Source organism: Mobula hypostoma, chromosome 13 (genome assembly GCF_963921235.1).
Source record: "Mobula hypostoma chromosome 13, sMobHyp1.1, whole genome shotgun sequence".
Classification (NCBI taxonomy): domain Eukaryota; kingdom Metazoa; phylum Chordata; class Chondrichthyes; order Myliobatiformes; family Myliobatidae; genus Mobula; species Mobula hypostoma.
In genome coordinates, this window is record NC_086109.1 from 94,760,353 (window position 1) to 94,778,414 (window position 18,062).

Consider the following 18,062-nt stretch of genomic DNA (forward strand, 5'->3'; position numbering starts at 1 on the left):
TCTCCGTAACCTTGGATGCCGTGGCCAATCGAGAACTTATCAAGCTCTGCCTTAAATACACCCAACAACCTGGCCACTACAGCTGCCTGTGGTAACAAATTTACCACCCTCTGGCTAAAGAAATTCCTTCACATCTCTGTGTTAAATGGATGCCCCTCTATCCCGAGGCTGTACCCTCTTGTCCTAGACTCTCCCACCATGGGAAACATCCTTTCCACATCTACTCTGTCTAGGCCTTTCAACATTTGAAAGGTTTCAATGAGATCACCCCCCCCCCACCCTTCTAAATTCCAGCGAGTACAGACCCAGAGCCATCAAACGTTTTTCGTACAATAGCCCTTTCATTCCTGGAATCATCCTTGCGAACCTCCTCTGGACCCTCTCCAATGCCAGCACATCTTTTCCTAGATGGGGAGCCCAAAACTGTTCACAATACTCAAGGTGAGGCCTCACCAATGCTTTCTAAAACCTCAGCATTTCATCCGTGCTCTTGTTTTCGAGACCTCTTGAGATGAATGCTAACATTGCATTTGCCTTCCTCACCCCAAACTCTACCTGCAAGTTAACTTTTTGGATGTTCTGCACAAGGACTCCCAAGTCCCTTTGCACATCATTTTTTTGGGTTTTCTCTCCGTTTAGGAAATAGTCTGCACATTTATTTATTCTATCAAAGTGAATGACCATGAATTTTCCAATGTTATATTTCATTTGCCAATCTCTTGCCCATTCTCCTAATCTGTCTAAATCCTTCTGCAGCCTTCCTGTTTCCTCAACACTAGCTGTTCCTCCTCCAATCTTTGTATCATCTGCAAACTTGGCAACAAAGCCATCTATTTCGTCCATCTAAATTATTTATATACAGCATAAAAGCAAGTGGTCCCAACACTGACCCCTGCGGAACACCACTAGTCACTGGCAGCCAACCAGAAAAGGATCCTTTTATTCCCACTCACTGCTTCCTACCAATCAGCCAATGCTCTAACCGTGTAAGTTAATTTCCTGTAATACCATGGGTTCTTAACTTGGTAACTTCTTCCCCTCTGCCATCCGATCTCTGAATGGTCCATCAACCCATGAAAACTACCTCACTATATTTGGCTAATTTTGATATATAAAATTGTAATTTATAGTATTTTTAGACTGCTGCCACAAAACAACAAAATCACGAAATATGTCGGCGACAAAAAAACCTGATTCTGGAGCAGGTTGGGGTTGGAATTTCGGCCCCGTGTCTCCCCAGCACTAAACGTGAGCGCCCTCACAGGAAGCAGAGAGCTTACAGCCCCCTCCTTTAGTAGCTTCCGCCTCGGGCGGGGAACCTGCCTGACCCTGAGCTCCGGGGACTCTGCCAGCGAGTGAGTTCTGTTCACTCACCCGAGCCCGAACAACTGCCCCCGGCTCTGCCCGCCTCTGTACACGAACCTTCCTCCAGCCCTCTCGACATTTGTGTCCGTGATAATGAGTTGGCACAGGAGCGGGCTCCGGGGACTGGGAATCGACCCTTCACCCGGAGTGGGGCAAGGCTCGGTGCCACAGTTCCTCCTGGGGTGCGGGGGTTGGTCAGAAAAGCAGGAGCTGGAATGGGGAAGGTCAGGGGACGGAAGATGCCGGAGTTCAGGTTCGAGGAGAGAAAGGTCGCAGGAATTAAAGCGGTGATCATTCCCAAAGTGATGGGATCTGTCACTTTGCACCGGGGTCTGTCCAAAGACAGCTCAAGCGCTCCCTCTGCCGAACGCACTGCAAACTGCACCCTGACCCCTGCACACTGGCTGCGCTCGTTCAGACACTCTCCCACACATACACCCACACACACACACAGACATACACTCACACACTCACACACACACAGACATACACTCACACACAGACATACACTCACACTCTCACACAGACACTCACACACAGACACATACACACTACACACACACACACCACACACACACAAACACACTCACACACAGACACACACTCACACAGACACATAAACACACACACACACACTTACACACCACACACTCACGCACAAACACATTCTCACACACAAACGCACACACGCTCTCACACAGACACTCACATACACACACACACTCTCTCACACACACACACTCTCACACACAGGCATACAGACACATTCAACCCCTCTCCCCTCTCGCCACACAAAATGCTGTAGGAATTTGGCAAATTAATAGTGTCATAGAGTACTACAGTACAGACGCAGGCCTTTTGGCCCATTTAGGCCGTACCAAGTTATTATTCTGCCTACTCCGATTGACCTGCACCCGCTCCGTACCCCTCCCATCCATGTACCTATAAATAATTTCTCTTAAATGCTGAAATCAAACCTGCATGCGCTGGCAGCTCGTCCCACACTCTCACTAGCCTCTGAGTGAAGGCGGTCCTCCTCATGTTCCCTTTAACTATTTCATCTTTCACCCTTAACCTATGACCTAAGCCAAGGAGCATTTATTGGGGGGGGGGGGGGTTAATGAATAGTCAATGTTTCAAGCCTGAACCCTTCACCAAGACTGGAAAAGAAGGGAGCAGGAGCCAGAATAAAAAGGTGGGTGGGTGGGTTTTCTTTAAACTTTATTTCAGTGGCATTGGTGTGGCGGATACGCCAGGTTCTCTGAGCCCCTTACACAGCTGAGCACTGCTGCCCTGGTCTAGTTTTTCAAAGCCACAGATGTCGAGGGTTTGTGGCGGGGGGAGAGGATCATTCGCAGGGGGATTACAGGTGGGGTCTGACAGGATCAGTCAGAAACACTAGATATTTTGTAGATGGTGGAAACCCAGAGTAACAGACAGAAAATCCTGGAAGAACTCAGCACCCATGGAGAGTGCTCCCGGTGCAGCCTCCTCTGCGCTGATGAGCCCCATTGTAAATTGGGGAACCGCTTCATTGAGCACCTCCCTCCGTCTGCCCGAAATGGAGCTTCCTGGTGGCCAAACATTTTAATTCAATTCCCATTCCTGTTCCAACATGCCGGTCCGTGGCTTCCTCTTCTGCCACGAGGAGGCCACCCTCAGGGTGGAGGAGCAACACTTCATATTCCGTCTGGGTAGCCATGAATATCGGTTTCTCCTTCCAGAGAAAAAAAATCCCCCAATTCTTCTGTTCCCCGCTCTGGCCTTACTTCTCACTTGCCTGTCACCTCGCCCTGGCCCACACCCCTTCTCCTTCTCCTATGGTCCACTCTCCTCTCCTATCGGATTCCTTCCTCTCCAGCCCTTTAACTTTCCAATCCACCTGGCTTCACCTATCACCTACCTATCCTCCTTTCCCTCCCCGCTTTATTCTGGAGTCCCACCCCCTTTTCAGTCCTGATGAGGGGTCTCTGCCTGAAACATGGACTGTTTATTCATTCCCATACATGCGGTCCGACTTGCTGAGTTCCTCCAGCATTTTGTGTGTGTTCAGTCAGGGTCAGGGAGAGATTCAGATGTGGGGGTCGAGTCAGGGACGCTCCACCCTGGCGCGGGTTTGGACAGTTCACGTTCAGAAGGGTCCGACTGGGCCTCTTCAGAGGGGTCTGAGAGCTGGCGTCACTCGTCAGCCAGCCTGGGTAAGGACAGGACATCAGATCCGCTCCCCTCTACCGGGTGGTTCAAGGCCTGTGGCAGATCTTCAGACCGCATTTGGAGTATTGTGTGCAGTTCCATTACAGGAAGAAAGCGGAGGGTTCAGAAGAGGTTCACCAGGATGTTAACTTTCCATCTGAGATACAAAATGATCAAACTTGGGTGGTTTTCTCTGGAGGCCTGACAGAGATTTATCAGATTATGAGAAACATGGACAGGGTATAAATGGTTTAAGGTGAGAAGGGGGTGTTTGTAAAGGAGACAAGATCTTTCTAAGAGGCGGTAGGTGCTGGAATGCGCTGCCGGGGTGGCGGTGGAAACGGAAACATAGCAACATTTACGGGGCATTTCGACAGGCACGTGGGCAGGGAATGGAGGAATGTAGATCAAGTGTAGGCAGTAAAGTTTAATTTGGCATCGTGTTCAGTCGTGGCGGGGCGAAGGGCCTATTCCTGTGCTGGGCTCTTTGTTCCAGATCTCCTTCATTGAATTTAAACTCCCCGGCAGTCGTGGTGAGATTCGGCCCGTGTTTCAGGGGCGCGGGGCGCGGGCCCAGGATACTGGTGGGAGAGATCGGCAGTACGTATAACCATGTAACTATATAACAATTACAGCACGGAAACAGGCCATCTCGGTCCTTCTAGTCCGTGCCGAACTCTCACCAAAGCGAAGTTTTGTCGGTGCGCGGTCGTAACCCGTGGGAGGTAGAAACTGGGCCATCAAAGGGCGCTTGGGGAAGGAATTTGCAGCGGTCGTGCCGGGTCTCTGGTCAGGTACCTTGGCCGCACGGAAAGGGCCTCTCGTTAACGGTGCCCGTGTCTCTCTTCCAGGACTGGAGTCTCTGCGGGACAGCGCCCACTCCACGCCCGTGAGGTCCAGCTCCCACACGGACACCTTCGTCGCCCACTCGGGCAAGGCCCCTGCCGCCGAGGGCAATGAGCGGACGTCGGTGATCGCGGACGAGTCGTACAGCCCGGCCTCCAGCGTCCTGCCGACCCCGGTCTCGGAGCCCGGGCCGGAGTGCGCCCTCCCCCCGCAGGAGCACAGCGGCGCCGGCGGCTGCGGCACCGAGGATGAGAAGGAGGGCGAGGCGGGAGCGGCGGCAGAGGCGGAGGAAGCGGGCAGAGGCTCTGCAACCTCGCCCGACAGCGTGAGTGAGAGGGAACAGGTGAATAGATTTGTTTTAAGCGTGGCCCGTTTGCTCTTGGTGACTGTCGGACTACTCTTTGCCTTACTCATCCTCCTGATCGCTCTAACAGAGTCGGATATTGACGTAGCGTTTTTACGCGACATACGCCAGACCCCCGAGTTTGAACAGTTCCATTATGAATACTTTTGTCCCCTCAGACGGTGGATGAGCTGCAAGGTGCGCTACGTGCTAAACCTTCTCATTGACACATGACGGCGCCCAGCCGGAGAACTCAGCCCAGGGACTCTGAGAAGACGCGACGAAGCCGAGCTCCCCCTCTCCCCTCTCTGTGGCACCACCCATGTCTAATGGGTGAATTCGGCTGTTGCCGGGCAGACTTTCTGGCTCAACGAAATCCCGAGAGGAGTTACAAACCACATTCAACCATTGCCCTTGCCCAGACCCTACACTTTCTAAGAAGCTCTTGGACTGTTGTCTATAATATAAGGTCTATTAGAGTAAGTGATTAACTATTAGTACCCACAGGAACTGAGTAACACTGTGTGGAGTTTTTGTTATTGTGATGTTAAAGAGGTGTGCTGTCTTCAGACTCGAATAAAGGTAACCAAGACTACCCCGTGATACAATATTAGAGCAGGTGGGTGTCTCGTATCTAGGTATACTAATCAGTGACAAAATGCTCCCTCAAAATTGTAACATTTTAAATGTCTGTTAATTATCTCCTTGTAATATTTTAACAATTTGACAAAAGAATTATTTTGATTATGATAACGGTGTTGGATCCCGATGCTTTTGTGATCCAGACGCTCTTTGGAAGTGAGGGATGAGGCAGGAAGCTTGTCGGGCGTTCCAAGAACTGAAAACGATGAAGAACGAGGAGCTTGAGAGATCAAAGAGAAAATGAAGAGGTTGTGTTTGTCTAATACTCCGAGTATAACACAAATTCCAGTGAAACAATTAAAGTTTCAAAGTACGTTTATTATCAAAGTATGCTTAAAGAATGCAACTCTCGAGACTTGTCCTCCCGCGGGCAGCCGTCAAACGAGTGATCTATAAAATAGCCAGATGCAAGTGACGTGAAAACTGACAACTAGGAAGCTTCTAGAAACACACAGATGCAACTGTACCGTAATAACTGGGCAATCCACTGGACAATTGCATGTATGTAAGTAATAATGTAAAAATGTAAGCAAGCTTCAGAAAGTTGAACTACAAAGAAAATAACAATTCTGCCACCTAATCCAACAGCTTCTCGGGATATCCCAAAAAATAAGTTTTTTTTTCGTACTGACTAGAGGACACTGTGCATGCAGAATCCCAGACTGGGTAATGGAAGGTTGTTTGGTCAGTTTTTAAGGCTGAAATGAAGGGAAGTTGGGTTAATGAGTGATATGTTCCCTTTCAACAAGCTTGTTTAAACGACACAGCGCACGGACCACGGTACCTCGATCGGTTAAGTTGAAGGATTTAATGCGCAGATTATACACACACACACAAAAACACCTGTCTTGCAGTTGCTGGCTGGAGCACTTTCCTGGCGGGATGACCGGTTTGAGGTAGTGAATATTATGAAGCGGTTCGTGTAGGGGAAATGATTCCACGTGGGATGTAATCCAACATTAGTGACCACATCCACAGCCACTGATAAATCCAGACAGTGAGATAGAACATAGAGTATTAAGATTTCAAAGTATATTTATTTTCAAAGAAAATATAAATTATACATCTTGAGATTTGTTTGCTTATAGGCAGCCGCGAAGCAAGAAACCCGAAAGAACCCAATTCAAATAAAATATAGACAGACTGTCCACTGACATCTTCTACAAACCCACTGACTCTCATATCTACCTCGACTATATCTCTTCCCACCCCGCCACATGCAAAAATGCCATTCCCTATTCCCAGTTCCTCCGTCTCCGCCGCATCTGCTCCCAGGATGAGGCTTTCCGTTCCAGGACATCCCAAATGTCCTCTTTCTTTAAGAATCGTGGTTTCCCTTCTGCTGTCGTCAGTGATGCCCTCACCCGCATCTCCTCCATTTCCCGCACTTCGGCCCTCACCCCATCTTCCCGTCACCACAACAGGGACAGAGTTCCCCTTGTCCTCACCTACCACCCCACCAGCCTCCAGATCCAGCACATTATCCTCCGCAACTTCCGCCACCTTCAACAGGACCCCACCACTAAGCACATCTCTTTCCCTCTCCACCTTTCGCAGGGATCGGTCCCTCCGCAACTCCCTGGTCCACACGTCCCTCCCCACGGATCTCCCACCCGGCACTTATCCCTGTAAGCGCAAGTGCTACACCTGTCCCTACACCTCCTCTCTTGCCACCATTCAGGGCCCCAAACAGTCCTTCTGAGGCAACACTTCACTTGTGAGTCTGTTGGGGTCATCTATTGCATCCGGTGCGGCCTCCTCTACATCGGTGAAACCCGACGCAGATTGGGGGACCGCTTCGTTGAGCACCTCCACTCTGTCCGCCACAACAGACAGGGTCTCCCGGTAGCCACCCACTTCAACTCTGCTTCCCATTCCCATTCAGATATGTCCATACATGGCCTCCTCTATTGCCATGATGAGGCTAAACTCAGGTTGGGGGAGCAACACCTCATATACCGTCTAGGTAGTCTCCAGTCCCTTGGTATGAACATAGAATTCAACAACTTCCGGTAATTCCCTCCCCCTCCCTTCCCCTATCCCAGTTTCACTCTGCCCCTCCTCCAGCTGCCTATCACCTCCCTCATGGTTCCACCTTCTACTACCCATTGTGTTTTCCCCTATTCCTTCTTCACCTTTCCCACCTATCACCTCCCTGCTTCCCCTCCCTCACCCCTTTATCTTTCCCCTTACTGGTTTTTCACCTGGAACCTACCAGCCTTCTCCTTCCCACCCTCCCCCCACCTTCTTTATAGGGCCTCTGCCCTCTCCCTCTACAGTCCTGATGAAGGGTTCCGGCCCGAAACGTTGACTGATCGTTTCCACGGATGCTGCCCGACCTGCTGAGTTCCTCCAGCGTGTTGTGAGTGTTAAATATAGACCATCGCCCGATGCGCAGAGAATGAAAAAACATACACAAATCATGCACACAATTGAAGCGAGCTACAACATTTCAAACCAAAATGAGTCCTTGGATCCGAACCCTGGAATAACCTCGGTATCAGTCCATCATATTAGTGGGCGCCGGGGGTAGTCCCATAGAGAGAGGGGAGCGAAATCGCCTCCGATCCCGACGCCGTCTTTCCAATATATTGTTTAAATTGCCCAAACAACGTTTCGTACCTGGCGCTAGGACCCGGGCACCGCTGCAGTGAAACGCACCGGGCCGAGAACATCATACATAGGAGCAGAATTAGGCCATTCAGCCCATCGAGTCTGCTCCGCCATCCCATCATGGCTGATCTCGGATCCCACTCAACCCCCAACACCTGCCTTCTCGTCACGTCCTTTGATGCCCTGACTGATCTGGAAACCATTAACTTTCGCTTCAAATATACCCACGGTCTTGGTTTCCACCGCAGTCTGGCAGATCATTTCACAGATTCACTACTTTGGCTAGAAAAATATCCTCCTTACACCTGTTTTAAATGGTCCCCATCAATTTAGAGGCTGTGCCCTCTAGTTCTGGATACCCCCACCAGAGGAAACATCCTCTCTACAACCACCCTATCTAGTCCTTTCAACATTCAGTAGGTTTCAATGAGATCCCCCCACATTCTTCTAAATTCCAGTGAGTACAGGCCCAAAGCTGCCAAATGCTCCTCATATGTTAATCCCTTCATTCCCAGAATCATCCTCGTGAACCTTCTCTGGACTCTCTCCAATGACAACACATCCTTTCTGAGATATGCGGCCCAAAACTATTGACAATATTTCGAGTGCGACCTGACTAGTGTCTTATAAAGCTTCATCATTATCTCCTTGCTTTTATATTCTATTCCCCTTGAAATAAATGCCAACATTACATTTGCCTTCTTTACCACAGACTTAACCTGTAAATTAACCTTCTGGGAGTCTTGCACAAGGACTCCTAAGTCTCTTTGCACCTCTGATGTTTGAATTTTCTCCCTATTTGCATAACAGTCCACACTATTGTTCCTTTTACCAAAATGCATTATCATACATTTCCTAACACTATATTCCATCTGCCACTTTTTTGCCCATTCTTCCAACTTGTCTAAGTCCTGCTGCAATCATATTGCTTCCTAAGCACCCTGGGACCAGAATCAAGTGATTCTTGAAAGCTCTTCAGCAACCTCACACAGGACTCTGGGATGTAGTCCATCTGTCATGGTGACTTACGACCTTTGAGTTTTCCTACCACTTTTTCCTTTGTCATAGCAATGACATTCACTCCTGCTCCCTGACACTCACAGACCTCTGGCACACTGCTAGTGTTTTCCACAGTGAAGACTGATGCAATGCACTCATTAAGTTCATCTACCATTTCTTTGTCCCCCATTCCTACCTCACCAGCATCATTTTCCCGCAGTCCAATATCAACTCTCATCTTCCTTTTACTCTTTATATAACCGAAAAAAAAACTTTTAGCACCGTGCTTTATATTATTGGCTAGTTTGCCCTTATATTTCATCTTTTCCCTTATAGCTTATAAGACGCTGCCCAGCAACATGTTCCAGGCCCAGATTTACAGCACAATACAGACCTTTTGTTTGAAAATATTGTGCCATCCTTTTAATCTACTCCAAGATCAATCTAACAACCCACTCCCACATTGCCCTCCATTTTTCTCTCATCATTTAAGAGTTTCTTAAATGTCCATAATTAATGTGCGTCTACCACTCCCCCCCCCGGCATTGTGTCATGCACCCACCACTCTGTGTAAAAACTACCTCTGACAACCTCTCCCCCCACTGTATTTACTACCAATCACCTTAATTGAGTCTCCAGCTGTCCACTCGATCTATGTGACAAGACCTGGTAGCTCTTGAACTCAAGCCCAGCCAGTGAAGGCCAACACCATACGTCTTAACAAACTTATCAGCTTGCACATCAACTTGATCTCTCTATTCCTGCACGTTGCTTAGAGTGCTGCTGTTAACCTTGCATTTTGCCTTCAAGTTCAACTTTTCAAGGTGAATCATTTCACACTTTTCAGATTGAACTCCATCTGTCACATCTCATCCTGGCTCTACCTCTTGTCAATGTCCCGTTGTAATCTATGACAACCTTCTACACTAACCTTGGTATCATCTGCAAACCACACTCAAATTAATTCCATCACAGGCTTCATCACAGAATGGTTACAACATAGATTGAGGCTATTCAGCCCATCAGGTGTACTGGCTCCAGGTAAGCACAATGTCACTGGTGATACTCTACAAGCTCTGCAAATTCTTTCTGTTCAGACCCAACTCCCGTCTGTCTCCTCTCTCCCTGCCCGTGGGCTCCTGACTTCACTCACTGTGTAGAATCATAATCAGGCTTAATATCACTGGCATATGTTGTGAAATTTGTTGTTTTGTGCTAGCAGTACAGTGCAATACATAATAATAATAAAATTGTATCTATTTTTAGAGTAGCACAAAAACAGTGAGGTAGTGTGTATCATTGTGCATTCAGAAATCTGAATGTTGAGTGTATGTTTCAGGTCTCCACCACCCCACCAATGGTAGAAAGAGAAAAAAAATCCAGTTTCTCTCAGCAAAAGCCTTCATTCACTTCACTGGTCACTGACCCTTTTGCTAGTGTGGAGCGTTCTCCTGCAGCGGTTCCCACCTGGGATCCGTGGAGCCCCCCCCCCCGCCCCCCCAGTTAGGGTGGGCTCCATGGCATAAAAAAGGTTAGAATCTTTTTCAACTATTGTCATCACAATTTCAAGTGCATCAAATCTATCAAATTCTCATTAAGATCTACTGATTCACCGAGGTCTGACAGGTGAGGAAATTTGCCTTACTTACCCAGTCTGGCCTGTATGTCGCTCCAGCTCTCCAACTTGGTAGCTCCTTGGATACCACTATGAAACATCTCAGCAAACCAGTCAGTTGCTCCACTACTGATCAAACAAGAAAGAGTAAAACGTTGATGTCAGCAGATTGGGATCACTTTGTTGAGTTCTTTCACTCTATCTGCCAGGATCTCCTGGTGGCCACGCATTTCAATTTGGCTTCCCATTCCTTTTCCGACATGTATCCTTTACTCTAGCTTCACCCTCTTCCTTCCCAGTCCTGATGGTCTCAGTCCGAAATGCTAATTGCTTATTCCACTCCAAAGATGTCACTTGAGCTGCTGAGTTCTTCCGGAATTGAGTGTGTGATGCTCGAGTTTTCCAGCATCTGTAGAATCACTGGGTGTATAAGAATAAAAACTCACCCACTGCAGATCTAAGGCACCCAGTCCAAACACAGGCAGAGTCCTCTTCACAAAAACATGGCTTCTAAAATGCTGGAATGACAGCCCAACATTATTGTGCAGAAAGGATCACACTGTACAAGATGCCATTATGATCCCTAGGGGTAACCTGTCCTACCAGCAGCACAGACACACTGTGGGGGGTGGGGGGTGGGGGGAGCAGTACAGTGGGAGTACTCAGGTGAGAAAGTGTTCTCTACATTGACCCCGGACACCATGATCTCTCCTGGCATTGATTCAAACAAGATGGGCGATAAATCCACTCTCCTCCTGTCCTCCCTCAGACAGTGAACCAGAACTCATCCCTGTAAACCTCTGGCAGAATTCACAATTCAGCCAGAGTACCAAGTGGATGCCCCGAGACCTTCATCACCCCAGAATCCAGTCTTTGGCCAATGCAGTAAGACCATAAGATATAGGAGCGGAAGTAGGTCATTCAGCCCCTCGAGTCTGCTCCACCATTCAATCATGGGCTGATTCAATTCTTCCACATCTTCCACTCCCCTACCTTCTCCCCATACCCTTTGATGCCCTGGCTAATCAAAAACCTATCTATCTCTGCCTTAAATGCACCCAATGACTTGGCCTCCACAGCTGCTTGTGGCAACAAATTCCACAGATTTACTACCTTGTAACTATTTTCTCTGCATCTCTGTTCTAAATGGATATCCTTCAATCCTGAAGATATGCCATCTTGTCCTAGACTCCCCTACCATGGGAAATAACTTTGCCATGTCTAAACAGTTCAAGCCTTTTAACATCCAGAAGGTTTCTATGAGATCCCCTCTCATTCTCCTGGACTCCAGGGAATACAGCCTAAGAGCTGCCAGACATTCCTCATACAGTAACCCTTTCATTCCTGGAATCATTCTGGTGAATCTTCTCTGAACCCTCTCCAATGTCAGTATACCCTTTCTAAAATCAGGAGCCCCAAACTGCACACAATACTCCAAGTGTGGTCTCACAAGTGCTTTATAGAGCCTGAACATTACATCCCTGCTCTTAAATTCTACACCTCTAGAAATGAATGCCAACATTGCTTTGGCCTTCTTCACCACTGACTCAACCTGGAGGTTAACCTTTACAGTATCTTGCACAAGGACTCCCAAGTCCCTTTGCATCTCTGCATTTTGAATTCTCTCCCCATCTAAATAATGTCTGCCTGTTTATTTCTTCCACCATAGTGCGTGACCATACACTTTCCAACATAGTATTTCATTTGCCACTTCTTTGCCCATTCCCCTAAACTATCTAAGTCTCTGTTTCCTCAACACTACTCACTCCTCTATCTATCTTTGTATCATTGGCAAATTTAGCCACAAATCCATTAATCCCATAGTCCAAATCATTGAAATACATTGTAAAAAGCAACAGTCTCAACACCAGCCCCTGTGGAACTCCACTGGTAACTGGCAGCCAGCCAGAATAGGATGCCTTTATTCCCACTCTCTGTTTTCTGCCGATCAGTCAATGCTCCACCTATGCTAGTAATTTACCTGATATTCTATGGGCTCTTACCTTGCTAAGCAGCCTCACGTGCGGCACATTGTCAAAGTCATTCTGAAAGTAGTACAGAGGCAAGAGCCACTGCCTCACAATTCTAACAATGGGTGCTCCAGTTTCCTCCGGCAGAAAGTCTGGCCAAAGTAAATTGCTTCTAGATGTTCTGGTGATCAAAGGAGTGGGCAATGAAATGAGTTTACTCTAAATGTGTGTTTGATGGTCAGCCAAGAGTTGATGGGCGGCAGAGCCTGTTACCATGCTCTGGCTCTAAATTTACAGATTAAAGATTAGCTTTACTTGTCACGTACATCCAAACATACAGTGAAATGTGTTGTTTTTGTGTCAAATCATCAAATGACTGAGACCCCTGTATACAGCAAAGGCCAGATACCTGACTGTAGTGCTAATCTGTAACAGTTAAAACACGAAAATCTACCGAACAATGTGGGAAGTTGCTCAGGTTCTCAAATGCATTTCAGCTGATTCTCTAGTTTAGGCACAAAGAACAAAGCAATGGAAGATGTTAGCAGAGTGAAACACCAATATACTGCTCACTGCAGCCTCTTCCTCCGACCATTAAATTTCACCTATCACCTACCTGCTCACTCCAGCACACACCTCCCTCCAGTCCAATAGAACAACGCTCACTTCTGTATTCTGTTATTTACCATAGGAGTGATTTAGCTCCTATTATTCCATGGTCTTTAATCTTGGCGGTATTAACTAGCTTTTGGAAGTCCATGTATACATCAGGCACGTCCTCTCATCAATCCTCTATTGAGCAAATCTGTAGAATCTATTGTTACAGGCGGCTGTGGAGGCCAAATCATTGGGTATATTTAAGGCAGAAATTGATAGATTCTTGGTAAAGTCAGGGCACGAAGGGTTATGGGGAGAAGGCAGCAGACTAGGGGCTGAGAGGGGAAATGGATCAGCCATGATGAAATGGCAGAGCAGACTCAATGGGCCAAATTCTGCTCCTATATCTTATGGTCTAAAAGAATCCTATGGTTAGATAATTTGCCCTTAACAAGGGCACGTTGCTCTAATCAATGCCCACTTCTCCATTTCCATAGCTGATCATTTCCAGAATTCTCCCAAGAATGCAGTTTCTTTGTGATACCTACATCAACGTGTTCAAAAGGCTGAAGTCTACAAGTCTAGGTCACCGCCTGGACATTCGAGGCCTGATGTCTGTGAGACAGTTAGGGGCCAAAGCGGACAGTCTGCGTGTGTACATGGGTAAGAGGGAGGAAACGGGCTTGCTTTGCTGTTGTTGTTTTGTTGCGTTCTGCCAAACATTGTAGGCATGCTAATGTTTGAATGTGTAGCAACACGTGTTGGCTGCCCCCAGCACATCCTTGGGTGTGTTGGTTGTTGACATAAACGACACATTTCAATGTATGCTTTGAGATTCATTTGATAAATAAATCTGAATCCTTTGAGTGCCACAATTACATTTTTCCCAGTCAAATACCAGCCCTAGGTCAACGTATTTCAAAGTTTATGCCCCAGATTCCTGCAATTTCCTCCCCAATTCCTTTTAGCATCTGGACAGCGGGAGGACGGTAGTCAGCTCCTCAAACCTGCTGTGTCATTAAGGTTATGGCTGATTCAATCTACCCCTCTTCTCATATTTCGATCTCGCCTATTGTTGAAACCTCTATCGTCTCTACACTGAATATTTGATTATTTCACCTCCACAGATCTCTGCGGAAGAGAATGCCAGCATCATAATTCCTCTTCCATTTTATTTTCAGATTGGGAACCCTCTTCTGTAACAATGGCCTAGGCTTTAGATATCCAGGGCAGCACACAAGATGATGCTGGAGGAATTTAGTGTGTGAGACAGCATCAATGGAGAGAAATGGACAGTCAGGACCCTTCAACAGGATTGAAGGATAGAGGGGAGTTAGCCAGTATAAAAATGCGAAGGGAAGAGGTTGGGCAAAACTAGTGGATTCACCTGAGGAAGAATCGGTTGTTTATTTAGTGATTCAGCATGTTAACAGGCCTTCAGGCCCAATGAGCCGACACCCATGTGACCAATTAACCTAATAACCTGCAGATATTTAGAATGAAACTGGAGCATCTGGAGGAAACCCGTGTAGTCACAGGGAGAATGTACTTTACTGACAATGGTGGAATTGAACCCATGGCGCTGTAACTGCTACGGTACCGTGCCACCTATAGTGATGGGCAGATGGAAGAGAGGAGGGTGGAAATAGTGTCAAAAGCTGGAAGGCGAAAAGTGGAAAGGACTGAATATTGATGCAGCCCTCCCCACCTCCTTGGCGATTCCATGCTCAATTCCACTTCCTCTCCTATTAGATTCCCGAATTAGCTGTGATGGCGCCAGGGGAATCAGATCTACAACCAAAGAGGGCCCGTAGCAGCTGTGCCCTTGGGACTTCTGACCTTCCCACACTCCTGAGTCGCTTGTGGTATTATGATCTCGCTCTGGCTGCACTTCCCTCATCCATAAGTATTCCTATAGGACTGCAGTCACATGCTGACCCAGACTGGAGAAGGACAGCAAGGTTTGTTTCCTGAAGGTCAGTGGTGAACAAGATGAACATCAATGTCAAAGTTTCATAATCACTTTTACCAATAGCCTTTTATTCCCATTACAAAAGATAAATTCTTAAACTTATATTCTTTTTCAGCGGAAATCACTGCACTCTAAGGGTACATTCAGCCAGGCACCACATCATAACTTTTATTTTTGAAAAAGGCAGTTTATTTTAGTTGTATTTTAAAAATTTCCAACATCGGCAATTACAAAACAGGATACTACTTCCTTACAAAGTATTACAGCAAGAACAATTTTCTAAATTCCAACAGACTTAATAGTTGAATTTTGCCTGCAGTTGAGAAACAAACTTGCAACCTTCCAGAAAATATTCTAGCTAGCATTTCAGAAGGGGCTGCCTGCAGAGAGGAAAAAATGTTCCATGGACTGGTACCAAATAAGTTTCCATCCCATTTTATATAGGCAGGCAAAATGTAATCACATAAGCGCTCAGGAAAAGGCTGCTGTTATGGTGAATACTCCTGTTGTTGAGTCTGAGCTGGGGGTAAAGCAGGTGAAAGCCGAATGGTCAGAGGGAAAAGGTTATGGAAATAAAATGCCTACACATTTTTCAGAGAGATGTGCAAGTTAAAGCACATCCTCCCACGAGCGCTTCGCTCATAATTATCTTTAGCCTTTAATATGTACAGAAACATCTGTACATTTCTATAGTAACAAAAAAGCAAAAAAAAACTAATTCTGTAATCTGAATTAAAAAAAACAATGAACTACTGCAGGTACAGTATACTCAGCAGGTCAGGTAGTATCTGCAGAGAGAGTTATAATGTTCCAATCACAGAGCTTCCAACAGAACTGCTCCACAGATGTTGCCTGGTCTGGTGAGTGTTTGCAGCATCCTGTACATTTGTGAGTGGAGTAATGGAAGTGCCCAGATCTAACAGCATGCAGTGCAGTGAGCAATATGCACTTCTGTCCCATTGAACCTTCCATAGGAGTCACGTTCTACTGAAGGGCAGTCGACAGACTGGACTGTACACTCCAAACCAGTTAGTAAAGTAGCCATAAAAATCAGTCCAGGCCTAGGATGTTCACGGGATCCATCTCCAACAAACTGTATCATTCCAAGCTGCACTGGGAACTGCATGCTGGACTATCTGCCTGTCTGATTCTTAATCCCAATGCAAAATTCTGAAAAACTAAGGAGTGACACTCTCTTACAGTCCTTTTCAGGTATAGCTGCCTTTTCAAATGTGCAGCAACATTTGTTGGAACTTTCAGTCCTCATTCTTCCAGAAAGCACACTCTGGAAAAATGATTCATAATCAGCAGCAAGGCATACTGACATTATTTTTAGACTGAATATCAAACTCACAAAGAATGGTTTCTGTGATGTGGCAAGGTTACTACTCTCCCTTTACAATGATAGTTGTGGCCTCCAATCTGAGTTGAACTCGAACTATGCACTTAAGGTCTTGTCCATGAACACGTGAAGTCGGCCACTCGAGTTTCCACCAACCAAGATGTTTTTGGTCGGGTGCATCACATTGATGGAGCACACAGACGCCAGCCATTCAGGATCCTTGAATTCATGCACCCTGATCCCTGTACTGTGGAACACCTCGATCTGCCTGGGCCTCACCATGCTACCCACAACGAAGCAATCTTCCATTTTAGGATCCCAGACAGCTCGGAATTTGGTCAGCCAACGTCCAGTGTTATTGTTATGGCTATTTGAAACAAAAATAGGTCATTAATAAACAATTACAGATACAAAGAGATTACCTAGTCTAATTGCATAAACACAAGAGATTCTACAGATATCGGAAATGTGGAGCAACACACACCAGATGCTGGAGAAACTCAATGGCTCAGGCAGCATCTTAAGAGTCAATGTTTCGGGTGAGACTATCACCTGGTTTAAATGGCCTGGTGTTTAAGCCCCACTCAGTTATTCTCTCATGCATCACCACATCCTTATACCCCCTTCCCCATTATTTAGCTGACTCTGCTGTGCTCCAGCTAACTATTTGCACATATAATCAAAAGCAATCAGAGTGAGCAAGATCAAGAAGAAACTATCAAGAGTTACCTGTTAATATAGAACATTACAGCACAGTACAGGACCTTTGGCTGTCAAGATTGCTGCGTGTGAGTTGATATGGTGGCTAAGAAGGAGTAAGTTGTGCTGGCCTTCATTAGTCAGGGGACTGAGTTCAGGAGTCCTAAGATAATGTTGTAGCTCTATAAAACCCTGGTCAGACCACACTTGTGGAGTTCTGGTCACCTCATTATGTGCAAGCTTTACAGAGGGCGCAGAGAAGATTTACCAGGATGCTGCCCAGAGTAAAGCAGGTTTTATAAGGAAAAATTGAGCGAGCTGGGGCTTTTCTGTTTGGAGTGGGGGGGGGGGACAAGTGACTTGATAGAGGTGTACAAGATGATAAGAGGCAGAGATCAAGTGGATAACCAGACTTCTGGGGAGGGTAGAAATGGCTTATACCGGGGGGTATAATTTTAAGGTGATTGGAGGAAAGTATGGGGGGGGGGGTAGAGAATGTCAGGTAGGTTTTTTTGTTTTTATAGAATGGTGGGTGGTGGAATGCCCTGTGTTACGGACTTTGTAACGTACCAGCAGCAAGAGATGACAAATTGAGTCGGGTTTTAATATTAAAACCACTATATTTACATCTATTCAAAAATTTAGAAAATTAAATAAACTACTTTCTTAAACAGAAGTTAACAGTGTTGTGTGTCTATAGCTCCCTTACAGTCAAACTTAGAACCTGTTCTTAACAAATCTTACTCAAGCACAGTATTAAAGTGGCAGTTCAAAGAGTCCCAGTAATTCACGAAACAGGTGAGAGGAGAGACTTGTGGATACACAATGCAGTGATGAGGCGATCACGATGAATTCTAAAGATTCCA

General features: G+C 46.5%; 2 protein-coding genes across 6 annotated transcripts in view; one reads left to right on the forward strand and one right to left on the reverse strand.

The window, feature by feature from the left end:
• The window catches only part of LOC134355799 (FERM domain-containing protein 5), a 183,399-nt gene extending 169,321 nt beyond the window's left edge, over positions 1-14,078 (forward strand). For 2 of the 3 annotated variants that reach the window (XM_063066225.1, XM_063066227.1), the window contains exon 14: positions 4,410-14,078. In XM_063066225.1, coding sequence (XP_062922295.1) covers positions 4,410-4,981 — 572 coding nt within the window. In that variant the 3' untranslated portion in view covers positions 4,982-14,078. The remainder of the gene's footprint in view (positions 1-4,409) is intronic. The other variant, XM_063066226.1, reaches the window with a different exon arrangement.
• Positions 14,079-15,870: 1,792 nt separating this feature from the next.
• Positions 15,871-18,062, reverse strand: part of wdr76 (WD repeat domain 76) — a 28,852-nt gene continuing 26,660 nt past the window's right edge. For all 3 annotated transcript variants that reach the window (XM_063066219.1, XM_063066217.1, XM_063066218.1), the window contains exon 14: positions 15,871-16,864. In XM_063066219.1, the coding sequence (XP_062922289.1) occupies positions 16,594-16,864 (271 nt within the window). In that variant the 3' untranslated portion in view covers positions 15,871-16,593. The remainder of the gene's footprint in view (positions 16,865-18,062) is intronic.